Below are 19,241 nucleotides of genomic sequence, written 5' to 3'. Positions count from 1 at the left end.
TTAATATTGTCATCTGTCAACTCAAATAAAGTTTGACTGTGAAACAGAAATGTGTTGTGTTGCTTACAAGTCACTATTTACTACCTGTACTCTTCTACATGCATGACATCAAATATATATAATATATAAATATCATCTGTTTAAACAGTGTAAGTACATAAAGCCTTTGTGAAAGAACATGTTATATTTAGATGATGGGAGTACATGAAGCCTGTTCTGCTGGTTCTTGCAGACTTTGCTCAAGTTCGGTTGAGGAGAGACAGTGACGCGCTGTGGGGCGGGGTCAGCTACTGAAGGTTCTGCTCTGGTTCGACCAGGAAACCCTCACGTGACTTGCATTCTCTAATGACGTCAGGATACAAGGAAAAAAGCGAATTTTTTTTCTGCACCCATTTCCGGACAAACGGAGGAGGAGAAAAAGAGAGAGGATGGTCTTTTATGATACTATGGTGGCCTGTAGACACACTGGGGACAGATATTGATGTTTAAAAGACATGGAAAAGTGCATTTTGCATAATAGGTGACCTTTAAGTAAAAGTAGCGATACCACAGTGTAGAAATACTCTGTTACAAGTAAAAATCTTGCATTCAAAATTTTACAAAGTAAGTACAAAAGTATTTGCATAAGTTACCAAAAGTTAAAGTACTCATTTTGCAGAATGGTCCATTTCAGAATCAAATATATTATATCACTGGATCATAACTATTGATATATGAATGTGTTCATTACTTTGATGTTGCAGCTCGTAAAGGTTAGGGCTGAGCAATATGACGATAGATTTACCATGTGGTTATTTCATATAGACTATTAATTTACCCAAAACATGCTATATCATGATATATATATATTATAATTATATATATTATAATTATATATAATTATTATATATATTATAATTATATATACATATATTATAATTATATCGATATATATTATTATATATATATCGATATATATATCGATATATATATATATATATATATATAGTTATATATCGAGATATATATCGAGATATGAAATTATCTATATCAGGATAGAAGATTTTGGCCATATCTCCCAGCCCTAGTAAAGGTGGAGCTAATGTTAATTATTTTAACTAAAGTTTTACCTCAGCTTAACCTTTAATAATACATCATAATCTTTTTGTTGATTATATTTTGTATTATTAATCTGAATCTGCAAAGTAACTAAAGTTGTCAAATAAATGCAGTGGAGTAAAAAGTACAATATTTGCCTCTGAGATGTAAAGGAGGAGAAGTATAAAGTAGCAGAAAATGGAAATACTCACAGTACAAATACTTCAAAATAATAAAAAAAAGTACTTGAGTAAATGTATCTACTTACTTTCCACCACTGGTTACAGATTAAACTACCCAGTGAAGTGATTGTTAATGTATTAGTAACCCAAATCCAATAAGATAATGCTCACAGGGGGCATTCAGATGCTTAATGAGTACTTTTACTTTTGATACTTTAAAGGAGCAGTGTTTCATGGGATTTATTAGCAAAAAATAGAAGATAATATTCATAACTATGTTTTCTTTATTGTATAATCACCTGAAACTAAGAATGGTGTTTTCGTTAGTTTAGAAAGAGCCCTTCATATCTACATAGGGAGCGGGTCCTCTTCACGGAGTCCACCATGTTTCTACAGTAGACACAAACCAAACACTGGCTCTAGAGAGAGCCTTTCACGTTTTACGCTACCTGAAGTTCACGCTTGTGAAACTGCGGTAACGTGAGCTGCCGAGTGCAAAACCGTGGTACCGCCACGGCGGCTCATGTTACCGCAGTCTTGGAAAGGGAGGAGTGAGCGGAGGTGTACTCAGTTGGTTACAATCTGCAACCACACCACTAGATGCTGCCAAATCCTACACACTGCACCTTTCAATTCATTTTGCTGATCATTTTCCTGTATTTAAGTAAAATGAATGCAGGGCTTTTACTTGTAACAGATTATCGTTACACTACACTTATTACTTTTACTTTAGTTAAGTATCTGAATACTTCTTCCACCACTGATCTAGTAAAACTGGAGTATTAATATAGCAACATGTTCACTGTCCACAGAGGTTGACTGTAACTAAGTACATTAACTCAAGTTCTGTTCTTGTGCACACATCTGAGGTAGTTTACTTGAGTATTTTGTTTTTATGTCACTATATTTCTACTCAACTACAATTCAGAGGGAAATGGAAAAACGTGCAGCTTGAGAGCAACTGTCTTGAAACCTCAGTTGGTTACAGGGCCTCTCTCTCTCTCTCTCTCTCTCTCTCTCTCTCTCTCTCTCTCTCTCTCTCTCTCTCTCTCTCTCTCTCTCTCTCTCTCTCTCTCTCTCTCTCTCTCTCTCTCTCTCTCTCTCTCTCTCTCTCTCTCTCTCTCTCTCTCTCTCTCTCTCTCTCTCTCTCTCTCTCTCTCTCTGCAGACCAAACACACTGGGGTTGTGGCTCAGGTTAACCAATCACAGCAAAGAGAGCTCTCTTAAAACTGGACCTTCTGCAGATTAAAAAGAGGCTTCCCCTCTCAGACACACGTCAAAGATATAAATGATTAATCTATCAGAAAGTATGATTTGTTAGAACAGGACAGATGAAATACTGCTTCTCTCTCTCACCGGTCGGTCTCACTTGTGGATTTCCAGAAATTATAAAATCATTTGATCTCATCTAACAAATATAGCGACACTATTTCAGATTTGATTTCTAATAGTTACTGATTACATGAATAGGGAGAAAGAAATGATGGCACAAAGAAGATGAATGGGGAAATAAGACACTTGAGAGGATTTTGTTTTTCTATTTTCCATTTCGCTAATGTTTATTATCATTGTGCGTTTTAAATATTATACACTCAGTTACCAGTTTATTACACCTAGCTAAAACTAATTCAGTCTAAAACAACAGGCCTGCAAAAAGAGGTATTGATTCAACATTTAAGACTGTTCTTTGTGGTGCTGTTTAACTGTACTGCATTATACTTAGAGGTGTTTCTAATATTTAGTTTATTAATATACAGTAAAGGGGGTCAGCAAAATATTAGAAACACTTCTCAATATAATGTGATACAACTCGCCAGACAACAAACTACAGCATCCAAAATGATCATACAGTTACTGTATATCAACATCTCTTCTAAACAGTTTTAACTAAAAGTGATTATAACCTTCATGAAGGTAGGATTTGTTGCTGGACTGTTGTATTAGACTGCATTAGTTTTAGCTAGTTGTACCAAGTAAACTGAGTATTGTGGAAATACAGTCACATTTTTCCCTGTTTCTTCATCCAAGAATCAGATTTTCACATAATTTCCATACTATTTGAGAGGCTACATAGGTTGGATTTAGGGAGAGGTATTATGAAACAGGCCCCTTCACTGCCAAACTGCTATGACGCGCAAAATTTCTTATCTGATCCACAGTGAACTTCAGTCACTAGTTCACGTCACTACTCTCCCCCCGACTTTTTAAAAAAGTCGGTGCACTCTTTTACAAAAAATGTGAAAAGTATTTGTCATTAAGAAATCATAAATGAACAACAGGATATAATACCTCTTATAAATAATACTGTACAATACAATAACACTACTGCAAAAGTGAAAGGATAACGTGATGTTAGGCCATAAACCCTTTTAGCCAATCAGCTCCAAACATTTTCTCTGTCGTTCACATACCTGTTCTGTGGTTCATTGGCTCCAATGAAGCTGACTGAGAGTGCTTTATTATGACCGCTGTGAGGTGCAGACACTTTAATCTTCTAGTCTGATAAAGTAAATAATTACTTAATATTAAGTGACAGATACAGGACAGAAGGAAAACTTACTGTACAGAATGTGAATGGATATAGTGTTGATTATATCTGACGATAGGCAAGAAAATAACATTTAGAAATACTAAACTCTTTTGGAAATATACCACAGTTTTGGATGAAGAGATAGTGATGTTAGAGTCACAGAATGGGGGAAGTAGTTGTTTTTCTGAAATGTGCCTGCACTGTGGGGTAAATTGAACATTGACTTTCTGACAGTCGGTGGACTTTGCTTTGACCAGTGCATACAGGAGTACACAGAAACGCCTCTCTGTGGATGTCATAAAAAAGCCGGCCACATAATCTATAAATACAGAGATAAAGATGCATCTTTCCTTTCTGCGGAGTGGCGCCCTTTATGGATTATAATCTGGCCAATCAAATCCTGCCCGGTAACAAACGACTGAGGATCAAAAGGAACCTTAGATTTTAGACAATGTGAGTATGTTTTATGTTTTTATCATCAATTTACACTTTGATTATTGGCTCATAAAAGACTCACAAGCCTTTGAATTGAAAAGATAAATATGATACCAGGTTAATGTTCATGTGGTGGTTTTCTCCAGGTGATTTGTTCTGATTGTGTGTGTTTTGCGTACCTGTAACCCCAGTATTAGGAAACATGGTGGGACTTAAACCCTCAGATGTTCCCCCTCCACTGGGGGTGAAGATGGCGAGTGCTGGGGCTGCAGCCTGTGTAGCGGACCTGTTCACATTTCCTCTGGACACAGCCAAAGTCAGACTACAGGTATCTGTTCAGTGAGAAGAAAGTCTTTGTTCAATCATCTCCAGTATCATATAACATTCATTGCAATGCATCTGATGATATATCTTGATATTGATCTTCAGCTCCTATCGGTGCTGTTTACTACACTGGAAAATCCTGTGTTGTTGGCTGCTATTGACTGAGAAGCTTCAGTTTAAACTTTGTCCACTTCCTTCCGCCAAAATCAATTACACTCATTAACACTTCTGTAGCAACACGCTGCAACATTTAGTCTAAAGGTTTTCTACTTTTGTTCTGTAAAGCTGGTTTTAGCCTTGAGTGCAATCTGAATGTGTGACCCCAGATTCAGGGAGAGATGAAGGGAGTGGAAGGAATCCGCTACAGAGGGGTGTTTGGGACCATCAGCACCATGATCCGAACAGAGGGGCCCAGGTCTCTGTACAACGGGCTGGTGGCGGGGCTGCAGAGACAAACGTGCTTCGCCTCCATCAGAATCGGCCTCTACGACAACGTCAAAAGCTTTTACACTGGTGGCAAAGACAGTACGTGGTTTTCTTTTAATTATGTATTTCTAAATAAATTACTATCCCTCTATGTCCCACTGTCACAAATCAAAATCCTTACATGAAAGATGAATATCAAATCCAGTCAATGTTATTTACAGAGCCCAGAATCACTCATTTCTCTCAGAGGGCTTTACAAAAAGCACAAAATATCACATCCTATATTGCCAAACCCTCGATTCAGATAAGGAAAACTATTTTTAAAGAGAAAAAGCAAGAAACCTGAGGAGAGTAGGAAGAGTGGAAGGCTCCCTCATGCAGCACTGACAGATGTGCAGCTTCATTACGTACAATATAGTCAGCAGTAGAATATTAATATTGGCATACAATTACAATACCAAGCAAATAAAGTACACAACATGTAATATTAAAGGGACTGTATGTAAGTTTTCACGCATCTTTTTTTATTGCTGATGTGTAACTTAACTTAAAAAATTTGACTTTTCACGACTTTCTGAATTTCCTCTATCAGCCTGTAGGCTGCTTTTAATGTGAAGACTACGGGACGTTTTTTCCAGGAAGATTATGTGACGTCATGCGCACTCGCAAGTGCCTTTATTTTCAGCTCCGCTACAGGGCTAACAGTGTGCAACGATAGCTAATGTGCGGTTAGAAATGGAGTCCGCTAACGCCAAACGACCAGCCGCCACCACAACTCAGACTCCAACACAAACTTCACGGAAGCATAGAGTTATATCTATTGAAGCCCGGCTTGCAAAACAGGCATGTGACTGGCGTTGTGGGAAAACTAGGATGAACATCGACTGGGCCTTTCGATTCATGTAGGGACCTTCGTTTGGTTTTAGGTATCAAAACGGACCCCGAGCTGGCGAAATTCCTATTGGACAGGTGCTAACATTACTGCCAAGCATGTGAGATAGTGATATTTTGGTTTTAGCTGGCTAACGTTGCTAACTTCAATCAACATGATGCCTGTCAATCACGTTCAGTCTCGTGTGTGTCGTCTCACTGTTTTAGCCGATGCTCGCTCGTGTCTACGTAGTGCGAGCACAAGCGTGTACAACAGGACGCTGACTGTTGTTGACTTAATGGCAAAAGGTGTCACTGTTAACAAACAATTTCTGATTCTTACATAGAGCCCCTTTAAATAAATATGAGGGTGTAATAAGAGTTCAGTGTAAAGTGTACTGTATGAAGATCTGAGGGCAGTGACACTGATTTAAGTTTTAATTTAAGACTATTTAATAGATAGCAGGTGTTAAAATATCTCACACATACACACAAATATATACACAGTAAAGCACAAGTACCTCAAAGCTGTACTTGAGTAGTTGTACTTCGTCTATCCCTCTCCAGACGCTAGTATACTGGTGCGTATCCTGGCTGGCTGCACTACAGGCGCCATGGCGGTGTCTTTTGCACAACCCACTGATGTGGTCAAGGTTCGGTTCCAAGCCCAGAAGAACCTGGACGGCGTGGCTCGACGGTACACCGGCACCATGCAGGCCTACAAACACATCTTCCAGAACGAGGGCATACGTGGACTCTGGAAAGGTACTGTGTAGGAAGCATGCTTCAGATTAAGTTACTCTTTTGGGTCTCACCTGCCATGAAAATAAGACCCAGAAAGGATTTATTTGAAATGATTAGTAATCAAAAAGTTATTATTCTTCTCCTTTAGGTACACTACCCAACATCACAAGGAATGCGCTCGTCAACTGCACAGAGCTGGTTACATACGACCTGATCAAGGAGGCCATCCTTAAACACAATCTGTTGTCAGGTGAGTGACAGAGCTCGAGCATGTGTGCCTGGATTACAGGCAGTGGTGGAAGTACTCAGATCTTGTACTTAAGTAAAAGTAGTGATACCACAGTGTAGAAACACTCTTATTTACAGGTAAAGGTTTTAGTTTAGTTTAGATGGACATCACAGTAGCATTACAATTGTAAGTAATTGTAATTATAAGAAAGGTATTAAAGTATTAGCATCAAAATATACTTTAAGTACCAAAAGTAAAAATACGCATTACCCAGAATGGCCCATTTCAGAATAATGTACTGTGTATTATATTATTAATGATGCATTAATGTGTTCATCCCTTTAATGTTGCAGCTGCTACAGGTGGAGCTAATTTGATATACTTAATATACTGCTGGGTAGTTATAATACATCATAATTTATTGGTTAATTATATTCTGTATTAATAATAGAAATCTGCAATTAGGGCTGTCAACGTCATTTTTGTTTCTCTCATCGTTGCTGTGATTGTTATTCACGTTCATTAAAACAATTTCGGCCGAATCTATGGAAGGAGCCAGAGGCATCATGGGTACTGGTGGAGTGACTTGCTTCTTTAACAACAACAATACTGATGCAGAGAGTTAAGTCTCATTTTCAAAATATGTGCAGTAGGGAAGTTAAGAAAATATCAATATACATGAGTATTGCTATATTATGTGTTGTGATACTGTACGGCCCGCATTTGGGCCCAGACGCTATTCGATCTTTTGGAGGTTGTAGCAGGCTCAGAGCTCGAGTGAAGATACTGGCATCATATTAAACGAAAACCTAAAAGAAAACCTAGGGAATCCATTGGTACCAACCAATGGATTTCAAGGTTGTTGAGATAAAGGTAAATAACGCTACGAAGTTACGCTAAATTTTGGCGAGGAAAAACTTGGCATGGCCATTTTCAAAGGGGTTCCTTGACCTCTGACCTCAAGATATGTGAATGAAAATGGGTTCTATGGGTACCCACGAGTCTCCCCTTTACAGACATGCCCACTTTATGATAATCACAAGCAGTTTGGGGCAAGTCATAGTCAAGTCAGCACACTGACAGCTGTTGTTGCCTGTTGGGCTTGAGTTTGCCATGTTATGATTTGAGCATATGTTTTATACTAAATGCAGTACCTGCGAGAGTTTCTGGACAATATTTCTCATTGTTTTGTGTTGTTAATTGATTTCCAATAATAAATATATACATACATTTGCATAAAGCAGCATATTTGCCCACTCCCATGTTGATAAGAGTATTAAATACTTGACATATCTCCCTTTAAGGTACAGTTTGAACAGATAAAAAATGTGCGATTAATCATGATTAACTATAGACAATCATGCGATTAGTCGTGATAAAATATTTTAATCGATTGACAGCCCTATCTGCAATGTAACTTAAGTTATTAAATAAATGTAGGGAAGTAAAAAGTACAATATTTCCCTTCGAGATATAGTGGATTAGAAGTATATGGAATCTGTCTAGTAAAGTCCAAGTACCTCAAAGTTGAGTTGAGTAAATGTTACTTTCCACCACTGGTTACAGTAAGACACTGCATGCACACGCACAGACACAGACACACAGACAGACGCACACGCACACACACAAACACACAATGCATTCCCAGAGAGACAGCTGATTGGGTTAGAAACCCACACACCCTCTCACCCCTTCAACAGCTGATAACAGCAGCACACATGCTGGTACAGAACATGTTGTAGTGCCGTAGTAGTTAATACCACATTTATCTCAATCATTTATATTGCCCCATTCACAAGGTTATATAATCTGCTGACAAGAGTTTCTATACAGCTCAGCTCAGAGCAAAGGCCTCCTGGTCACTCTCATTCACACTCTTTAGTTGTTTTGTTCACAATCTCTCCACAGACAATCTGCCGTGCCACTTTGTATCTGCGTTTGGTGCCGGCTTTGTCACCACGGTGATCGCCTCCCCAGTAGATGTGGTGAAAACTAGATACATGAACTCTCCACCGGGCCAGTACAAGAGTGCCATCAATTGTTCCTGGACCATGATGACTAAAGAGGGGCCGACGGCTTTCTACAAAGGGTGAGCTCCTCCTCCTCTCTGACCCCAGCACACACTCATTTGTTTAGGAATATTTATACTTTGATTAGTCATTTCATTTCATTTGATGTTTTAAGCAATGCTGCATTTGTGGACCTATTTCATTTTCTTTTTCTCCTGTAGATTTGTGCCCTCATTTCTGAGGTTGGGATCGTGGAACGTTGTGATGTTTGTCTCATTCGAACAAATCAAGAGAGCCATGATGGTCACAAAGAAGAGGATGGAGGACAGAAATTGAGATTCAAAGTTTGACTGAAAAATCTGAGCCACCACTGGGTTGGAACACCGATAATAGTTTTATTCTATTTGTCTTGTGGTGACAAAGAAGAAAGTCCTTTGTTGAAAAAGGAATACTGGAGTTCAGGGTACCTTGTATTTGACTTTACATTGAACTTAAATGCAGTTCTATCTTTGTATTTATCATTTTTCACAATGAACCCATTTGAGATTTAATGGGAGTGAATGGTGCTAACACTAGGTTGTGATAACCCTCCTTTGGGAAGTTGCTCTTTAAGATCTGTAAATCTAAATCTGCCAATTATACATTTTAGGGAGCTCCCAGCAGAGCACCTTTACAGAATACTGGTGCCCATAATAAAATGTCAACAGATTTACGTGAACTCTGAATATATTTGACTTGTTTTACAGACCCGGTGCTTGCTTATTAACTTGTGCTCTCACTTACACCACGCAGAACACATTTCAAAACATTAAAGTGTGTATTTATTAACTTTGAGTCAGATGTGTTAATCATTACATACCATACTCATAAGCAAATCACAGCATAAAATTAATAAAAACGCAAACATACAAATTTATGAAAATGGAGGCAAACAACCAGTTTGAGTTCCACATCACCTATATTACAGAATACAGATGCCATCAACGGGGACACATTAAAACATGCACAAATTTAGCCACGGTCTCTGGACATAAAAATCTGATTCCTGAGCGGGATAACTGTGAGTACACATAACGCCCGGACCACACAGCCCGCGTGAGCGGCGCGGCGTGGCACGGCGCGGCTGTGTATCAGCTGCATCTCTTCTAGAGATTTGAGGTCTATTTTTTCCGCTTGCTGTGTGAAATTGTGTATTGATATCATACCAGCAACATTACTACAGTTTCTATGTCCATATTTGTAGAATAGGTCACAGACATGAAAAAGCAAAAACATATTTTTAACTCAACACTTCCTGTTTCTGTTTCAAAATAAAAGACCTATAGTGTTTTTTCTGTGGACAGAATCCCTTCATTTGTTAACACGAGGCTTTTATTCTGAAATATTTGCAGGACAGTGAAAATGCAGTGACTTGCACGGCTCCACAAATTAATAAAATTTTTTTTTAATTAAATTAATTAATTAATTAAGAGTACCGGCTTTTAATCGTGGATTATTATTATTATTATTTACAAATGAGCACACGCTTCTAAACATTTTTCTGTCTAAAATAAATATAAATTACATTTATAATTAAATTGAAATTATGAAAGGCAAACTATGTGGAAAGAAAGGGCTGGCAGTAGCAGCGCAGTAGTAGAAACGCTGCCGTTGAGGACGCCACACGCGTGATACGCAGCAAGTTCAGAGAGGTAGCCGCCACGTGCTGCTCAAGCGTCCAGTGTGGCCCGGGGCTTGTTTACATAAACACAAACAAGACAGCTACAAATATGGTAGTTAATTACCATTTTTCAATAACTGTCTTTTAACTGCAACAATTTGGCTGCTTGCTCACTGAAAGTGCTTAAATCCTCACAAAAGACGGACCCGTTATCTCTACAGTCCTCTGCAGCAGCAGCAGCTCTCATTTCCCCTTTACGAAGGTTAATTAAACACGGGAATGGTCATTTTTGAGGTATTGGGTGTTAGATTTGTGCTCTATTTTAAAACTCTTAACTCTCACTGGAACAAGATGAACAGAGCGTGACTAATGGACCACAAAGCCAAATATAAGAGGATTCATTTGTTTCACCAACCAGCTTTTGTTGTTTGTTAATGTTCAGCATCACTTGATGCTTCTTGCCTTCCTCTACCTGATCAAGCAGCCTCAGGGGCCGTGGAGAGGTGAGGGAATATTTCTGTATAATGTTAGTTGTTAGAGCGGACAGTCAGTGTGAGGGTCACATCGGGGTCCTGTAGATGTGCCTTGACTATGTCATGGAATTTTTCTCTGTACTGATTGAAATGCATGATGCTTTCTGGTTCTTCTGCCACCCAGAATTTATCAAATTCATACGCCAGATAACCTGGAAGAGAAGAAACACACATTTATTTTAGAGAATTATTTATAAAAACAGACAAAAAATTTGATTTTCTATTAGAAAGATGGAAAGAATAAGAGAAGTGAAACAATAGAAACATGATATGGTCTATTTACTCACAGTATAGCTGATGAAAGTGCCGGAGCTCAGATGTGCCCAGTACTGTATTGTAGAAATGGGGTTTCAAAGCACCACTCTTCAGGAGGCTGTAGGCCATCTCTGTCAAGTTGATCCCAACGATGGCATATGAATACCTGAAATATGAGGAATACATAAACTAGCATAAAGTGCATGCCAAAAGCGACTTTAGGAAGATCAAGCTTTTGCCGCAATACTGACAGAAAATATATAGATATTAATACTATACATGTATGAATGTCTCTTACCCTAGTTTAGGATGGTTTGCATGAGACAACACCTGACGAGCCTCCTCTGTGTAGTTTTCACTGAAAAACCTGTAGCAAAAACATGTGAAAAAGGTTGAATAAAATCTTTAATTTGTCTGAGAAGTGACAGTAAGGCTACTAGACTGCGAGACGTAAACACAAATGCATGACTCCACACAGATAAATCATTAACAGTTATCTGTGAAGCCTGAGTGTATATGTGCCTGGTTAATCTTTAGACATACAGTAGATCCTACACGGTTTGACAATGCAGCTTTTTCCAAGAGTATGGTTCTAAATATGGCAATGATTATGTGTGCAAATCATCTAAACAATGAAAACAGATGGTGATGTGAATATGTATTTGGACACATATATTTCTACATCTCAAGTTTTAACATCTATTATAGTGATACAAATGTATGTTATAACCTTTGCTGCAGTTTTTCCTTGGTTATATGTAGGGTATAAAATCTAGCTGATTGTGCGGATTTCCATGTCACTTTGGGATTGAATTTTCAGGCTCCTAAAGTCCATTTCACTGTTGTAAATGCAATCATTCCAAATGTGTTCCAGTTGTATGCCATTTAGTACGCTAAAACAGTATGTGAGATTTTTTAGAATGTCCGAAACCTTAGTATGAAACCAATAGCACGTGTATTATTGCATGCTACTCAGGTGAACTACACCAGTATGCAACGCTGGACACTATGACGGCATAAATATCCCATATTACAATGCGGTAGTGATGACAACGTTCATAACGGACTAGTCATCCAGCCTATATCATTAGCTAGCACACACATATGCCATGATGATTAAGCTAGAGAGGCTGTGACATTTGTTATCACTCACAAACAATGCAGCTCCCTGTCTGTTTACGAGAGAGCTGGCTAACGTTAACCCTCCTTAAAGACAAAATGGTATTTCCGTCATAGATAACAGAAATGGTGATAGTGTAGATAGGACAGTAGATGGTCTTAATGGTCAGTACTGATATTATCTGCAGTTCTTCATAACGTAGTTAATAAAGTCTCATCGTTATTCATTGAGGACTCACACAAGGTTGATAAGGCCCAGCAAGCCCATTCCTCTGAAGTCGGTCTTAGGGTCGTCTCCTTGGAATCCAATGTCTCCCCACTGTTTGGTGATCCTCGACTCCAGTTTCACTGCTGGCATCAACAGGTCCCACAGCTGAGAGAACAAATCATTCTAAGGTTACACATTGTAATTGCCACTGTACTGAGTTACATGTACAATGATTTTGTGCATAACATTTTGGATTTATAATCAATACTTTCTATACTGTAATCTAAATCATGCTATTTTATTGTGCCGCCTAACTCACTTAAATCTCAGAAAATAAATGTGGTTCCTCCTTCTAAAGCTTTTTCTATTTCTGCTGCGTCTATGTTAGCAGGGCATGTTAGTTCATAAGTCCATTAAAAATTATGTACCGGTCAATGAAATCACAAAAGTCCATAGACTGATCCAGACTTACATCTACTTTGTGCATTGTTCTTCACCGTAGTCTGCTGGGGGAGCAGCATTGGAGCCAGTGAAACCAACAGACTTAATAAACTGATTAAGAAGGCTGGCTCCGTAATTGGCTGCAAACCTGACACCTTTGATGTTGTGGTGGAGAGGAGGACACTGAACAATCCGTTATCCATCACGGATAATCCTAACCACCCTCTCCACGAACAATTGATTCAGCTGATGCTGTTGCAAGGACGGATACAGGAAATTTTTCCTGCCTGAAGCAATAACTCTCTACAACACCTCAGCTCTGTCTAACAGGGAACTCTCAGCTTTATAGCTTCTGTCTCAAACAAACTCCATTCTGTTTTTGCTCCTGCAATAATCTTTCACATGTTGAATTTTGCACATCTACATTTGCACTACCTCAATTACTTTGTATTTAAAAACAAAACATTATTAATTGCACACTTTGCTAATGTATATAGTAGGTTACTCTATGTTTATAATTTAGATTTTTTGTATGCTAGTTGTAGTAGTTGGGTATATTTATAGTGTATTCCAATATTCTTTATATTGTGTATTCTATGGATATATTTCTCTAGTGTTGATATACACATTTTATTTACTGTTCCGGTGCATTACGTAGATAACCTGCTGCTGTAACACAATCATTTCCCAATTTGGGAATAATAAAGTACATCCATCCATTCATCCATGCATCTATCTATCTTTCTACCTACTTTGGACATATACGTATTTGTTGTGTGAAACAATAACCATGCAGCTAAAACAAATGAACAACTGGATCAAGAAGCAGGAAACCTTCAACAGCATGGCCTCGTGTTCTTGGTCATCCGAGTTGAAGACTTCTTTTCTCAAGTCTTCCACAGATTTATACAGGCTGCTGTTTCCTGTTATCTGTAACAGACAGATGTGTAGGCTTTCCTTGAACCTAAACAGGTAGAGAGATTAAACAAATAATTAACACATTGATTCGAAAATTACACTTACACGACACTTAATATGATTTGGAAATAAAAATAATTGCTGGTGACCAAATAACAGATAAGAAGTAGCCTTACAGTGGATCTTTCTGGGGTTTGACATTCTTCGCTTTCATAATTTGATCCACACATTGCTCCAAATTATCCTTGCTGGTTTCCAAAGCTCCTCTTAAAACCTACAGAGGAGGAAAGCACAGGAGAGGAAGAGGAGGTAGTCACAGAGAAGTAATGACACAGCGAGTGACCAGACAGAAAATTGGCACAGTGGCTACTATATAATCTATACTGTCAGCCACAGTGAAAAACCACCTTTCAAAGTCGACCTCAGAAACAATGAAAAAGATGACTAAGCACTTCTGTTTCTGCAGTGAATGGACTGTTTATTGGAAAATGCTTACCTAGCTATAAATGACATGTAGAGTCAATTCATCTAAGCTGGGCAAGTGTATTGAAAGATAAGGACTGATTAAACTCACAAGATGTGTTTTTATTGGAGTTCACACATACAACAGATAATGAACAGGTCAGTAGTTAAGCAAGGGGCGTGTCCTTTACACTTCTCTGTGGGCCCACATAGTTTAAACATCAATTAATCCGGCCCCTATAACACATCTGCAGTGAGATTACTGCCCAGATCTACCAAAAGGGATCACATTACCCAAATCCTGGCATCTTAATACTAGCTCGCTACACTTGCTGTTTGTCTTCGAAGACCCAATATAATATTTCTGCAATTCTGACTGTATTAATACTGTTCAGGTCCACCCAACAAAGACTGCTTATCACAGTCCAGACTCAAACAGTCTGGGAACAGAGATTTTTTTTTCATGACAATGGAGACAGTCTCACTGAAAACAGAAAAACAGTTTCTGGTGTGTCTTGTAAGAACTCTCATCTATGCATTTTGATTAAGAAACCTGCTTTCATGACCCATAACTGTCCTACAATATTTATACTGTATAAACAGTACATTATATGTGTTGCCTGTTTTTTAAGATTTATGGTTTGTACAGTATGTGTAGCCTATGATTATATATTATTTACATTCTTCTATGTGTACTTGTGTTTTTCTTGTATTTTGTGAGAGTAAAGCACTTTTGGATATCTGCAACTAATTATTATAAATGAAACCTATCAAGTTTTTTTTTATTTTATTAGGCGACTAGAATCATTATTTAGTTAATAAATTGCCAAATTCTCAAATTCCCAGAGCCTAAACTGATATCCTCTAAACAATAACAAACAAATTAAATGGATGTTTAATTTGTAATGATATTAAATCAAATTCAAACAAATTCTCAATTTCCAGAAGCTGAAACCAGAAATCATTTTTACTGAGTACGGCTGGGTGATATGGCCCAAATTCTCTATCCAATATACTGTATTTCATTTCATATCTCAATAACAGTATATATCACTATATAGCATGTTTTCTGGTAGTTCAATAGTCTAACAACACATGGTAAAGCTTATTTTTGTATACTTCTTTGAATTAAATACTTGACTAATGAAAAGTACAGAGTATTTTCTCATTTTAAGTACTTGAGTGCAAAATGAACATAACATTTTTAAGTGAAATTATAGAGAAAAAAGAAACAAATATAGGCCTAGCCTGTATCGCAATTTAAACAATAGAGGAAAAATATATACAATAGACATTTTTATATCATTTTGATGATATAGTATATCGTCATATTGCCCAACCCTATTACTGACCAAAATTATTGACAATTACCGTAATGGATATAGGTCATTTTGCTGTTGTTCAGAAGTTTGTGTTAAAGCAATCATGCGTTTGTCTTTTAACTATATAAAAGAAACCTTAACTTGAACATAAAATAATAGAAATGGTCATATTGAAAGCTATTCTTAAACCACATATACTGAAGCTGACCCTGGAAATTGCCCAGGAGCAATCCTTTATATCAGAAACAAAACCATCCTTATAACTCATTATCTACTAAAAAACTGACAGTTAATATTTCTCTTACCTTGTTCTTTGATGACCCGAGAGAATATTCTACAACAGGACAAAAGAGAGGCAGATTAATATAATAGAAAAAAAATTATACTAAGCAAGAAAAGCAAACCAGATTGGGATTATTCAATTCACCTGCTTTTGTCGTCCTTGTAGCCCCTGGCTTGTATCCAGAGCATATTCTCTGCAGCTCACATGTCCCTGTTACCTGTCTGAGGAACCACTTCAGCCAGTATCTCAGGAAGGACGTGTAGACATACTGCCAGATATACCCCAGCATCCTCTACAAAATGGACAGAGAAAAGACAGCGGCCCCTTGAATTCAAGCAGACAAATTTGACTTAGCTCACCATCAGGGATGGACAGTCCTGCGTCAGGGGTAATTGGCACAGCTTAAATTTGTATTCTACTTTGCAAGAAATGTCCTGGCAAGTTATAGATCAGCAAACTACTTGGCAGTATAAAGTATAAAGTTAACATGTGATCAAAGCCAATGAACAGTTTACTCATGAAAGGTGAATGTTATAAATACATACTGGCATGGGTGGAGGAAGCACTTAGAAAAGGTACTACATGTACCATCACTGTATACACTCAAGTAAAAGTCATACCATTCAATTTTATTTACGTAATCAAATTTAAAAATTCAAGTAGGCTGAATTGGCATTTTTTAATTCATTGATTAATCATTTGGACTACACAACATCAGAAAAACAGTACAAAATAAAATAAAATACCCATCATAATTTTCAAGAACCAAAATTGATTTTTGTTGTTTTGTCCAAACTACAGTCCCAAACCCCAACACATTAAATGTACTATATTGCAAGACAAGAAAAGGTAAAAAGTCAATAAAAAAATCAATCAATCAATAAAAATCTTGGAACCCTTAAATGTTTGGCAGATTGCTTGAAAAAATAAAATAAAAAATTACCTAAACAATTATTCGATTTGCCAATTAACTTTCTGTCACTCAACTAATCGATTAGTTGACTAATTGTTACAGCTTTAAATGTCTACTTTTTATACAGATGGGGATTTTGACCTATAACAAGTCAACACATTTAACAAGGCGATCATATGTTTTGTATGATAAATATTAATCTGCAAAGTAACTTATAACTAATTTTCTCTTAAATGATGTGGAGTAGAAGTCCAATGTAGCAAATTGTATGTCAATACAAATCCTACTCACTGTACATACAGTATATAGACATCTTTACATGTACATACTGTACATAATCATCCAGACCATGTTCGTCCATTGAGTGTTTATTTCTTTGCACTATTTGCATTGTTTACAACTTCCAGATCACTTGACTCTTATATATGTACGTGGCAAAATAAACCTGATCAGCTGATACAAATGTAAAGTACATGTACATCTAAATGTACAAACTACATCTAAACTATATTTCAATACAGTGCTTGAGTAAGTATACTTTCCACCCCTGTCTAACGATGTTCACCACGATGCCATTATTATAGATAGATAGATAGATAGATAGATAGATAGACAGATAGATAGAAAGTAACTTTATTGATCCCGAGGGAAATTCAAGTTTCCAGCATTACAGTTCCATAGTGCAAAACATGTTAGTAAAAAGGCAGCAAAAAAGGAAGTAGTGCAAAGTACAAAAAAAATATACCAGATATAAAAATACAAGGAGATGAAGAAAAAACTGTTAAAACTGAATATAGTGCAGTGTAACAGCTGTGATACAGGACTATTAAAAAAGTGAATATAGTGCAGAAGACACTGTTAAAACATGAGTATAGTGCAGAAGAGACTATTGAAAAAGTGAATATAGTGCAGAAGAAACTATTAAAAATGTGAATATAGTGCAGAAGAGACTGTTAAAAAAGTGAGTATAGTGGAGAAGAGACTATTAAAAGTGAGTATAGTGGAGAAGAGACTATTAAAAGTGAGTATAGTGGAGAAGAGACTATTAAAAGTGAGTATAGTGCAGGGTAACTCCAGTAGCTTAGTCTATGAAAGTGCACTGTGTGCATTATTGTCTGTCCTGCAGACCGTCCTCCTTTGTCCCCTGTCCCTCCCTAGAGAGGTGTTGTACAGTTTGATGGCTCGGGGGGACAAAGGATTTCCTGAGTCTGTCTGTGGAGCACTTGGGGAGCAGCAGCCTGCCACTAAACGAGGAGGATGGCTGGCCATGCCAGTATTACTATGATCAGGACTGAAACACCAGTTGTCTGTGTGTCATGTCAATAACCACCAGTTCAGAGTGGTTGAGGCAATATCAAGCGTTTAAAACGACATAATAATTCATAATTCAACAAAGGAGTGGATCAGCTGATCGTAGGCCACCATTAAAATAGAAATACTACCTACAATAAGACAGTAGTAGCAGTAGTAACAGTAGTAGTAGTAGCAGTAGTAGTAGTAACAGTGGAAGGCTAGCCAACAAAACAATAGCATTGTGGTAGCTAGCATTAGCACTACTGCTAACTTCAGACTAACGTGACCATTCAGTTTAAGCTACAAACATTAGTGAGTTAAGTGTCGCTTTAGCAAATAGTCAACCCATATGTTGACAGACTGATAAGATAGTTGCATCTGGTTTTAATAAACTAACTTCAGCTTCTGAACTCAGATGATGTTAGCTAACTGCTAACCAGCTAGCTAACTGCTAGCCGCGGTTCAGACAACAGGTTGCCATGGTGTTAACTGTTAGCTAACGTTAGCTAATGTTAACCTAGATCAGGTTACGTTCGTAGGCATTTGTGTACTAAATAGTGTTTATGAAGAGCAAGAAGCTCGAGTAAATCTTACCCTTTTATCGCAGAGACAAAGACAAACCCAGAACTTGTCTTCTCTTGTCTTCAGCAGCCGTTGGTGAGTTTAGAGCTTTGAGCTTTGACACGTTTCTATTGACAACTAGCGATGTGTTGGTCAAGAACGAGTAGGTTCAAAGAGCCGACTCTTTTAAGTGAACATTCATGGTACCGTGCTTTCCACGCTCCCCCATTCATTGTCTATGTAAGCAGCCGTGCAATGCATTCTGGTAGTGTGGCTGCGCGATTCGAGAAACGGAGCGTCCCCAACGCCCGCTCCTCATTTGCATAAAGTTGAGGGCCAGTTTACTTTATGCAAATCACGGGCGTCTGACGCGACTCGCCGCCTCTCGAAACTCCCGAGAATCTTTTTAAAATAAACGCTGTCGATCCAAAATAAAGACAGATTCAG

At 37.7% G+C, this 19,241-nt stretch overlaps 2 protein-coding genes across 2 annotated transcripts; one reads left to right on the top strand and one right to left on the bottom strand.

Annotated features, from left to right (window-relative positions):
• The first annotated feature begins 4,105 nt into the window (after positions 1 to 4,105).
• On the top strand, positions 4,106 to 9,654 carry ucp1 (uncoupling protein 1). The gene is made up of 7 exons (XM_074629324.1): positions 4,106 to 4,242; positions 4,416 to 4,552; positions 4,875 to 5,073; positions 6,412 to 6,609; positions 6,737 to 6,838; positions 8,726 to 8,906; positions 9,048 to 9,654. The coding sequence occupies exons 2-7, from the start codon at positions 4,427 to 4,429 to the stop codon at positions 9,160 to 9,162; spliced, it is 921 nt and encodes a 306-aa protein (XP_074485425.1). The 5' UTR covers positions 4,106 to 4,242; positions 4,416 to 4,426; the 3' UTR covers positions 9,163 to 9,654.
• Positions 9,625 to 19,056, bottom strand: elmod2 (ELMO/CED-12 domain containing 2). The gene is made up of 9 exons (XM_074629326.1): positions 18,828 to 19,056; positions 16,172 to 16,319; positions 16,050 to 16,078; positions 14,137 to 14,234; positions 13,877 to 14,006; positions 12,633 to 12,766; positions 11,573 to 11,641; positions 11,307 to 11,440; positions 9,625 to 11,171 (listed from the first exon to the last, which is right to left on the bottom strand). Exons 2-9 carry the CDS (start codon positions 16,314 to 16,316, stop codon positions 11,014 to 11,016), a joined length of 897 nt encoding a protein of 298 aa, XP_074485427.1. The 5' UTR covers positions 16,317 to 16,319; positions 18,828 to 19,056; the 3' UTR covers positions 9,625 to 11,013.
• Between the last annotated feature and the right edge of the window lie 185 nt (positions 19,057 to 19,241).

Source organism: Sebastes fasciatus, chromosome 3 (genome assembly GCF_043250625.1).
Source record: "Sebastes fasciatus isolate fSebFas1 chromosome 3, fSebFas1.pri, whole genome shotgun sequence".
NCBI lineage: Eukaryota > Metazoa > Chordata > Actinopteri > Perciformes > Sebastidae > Sebastes > Sebastes fasciatus.
This window is presented reverse-complemented; position numbering and strand designations above follow the sequence as displayed.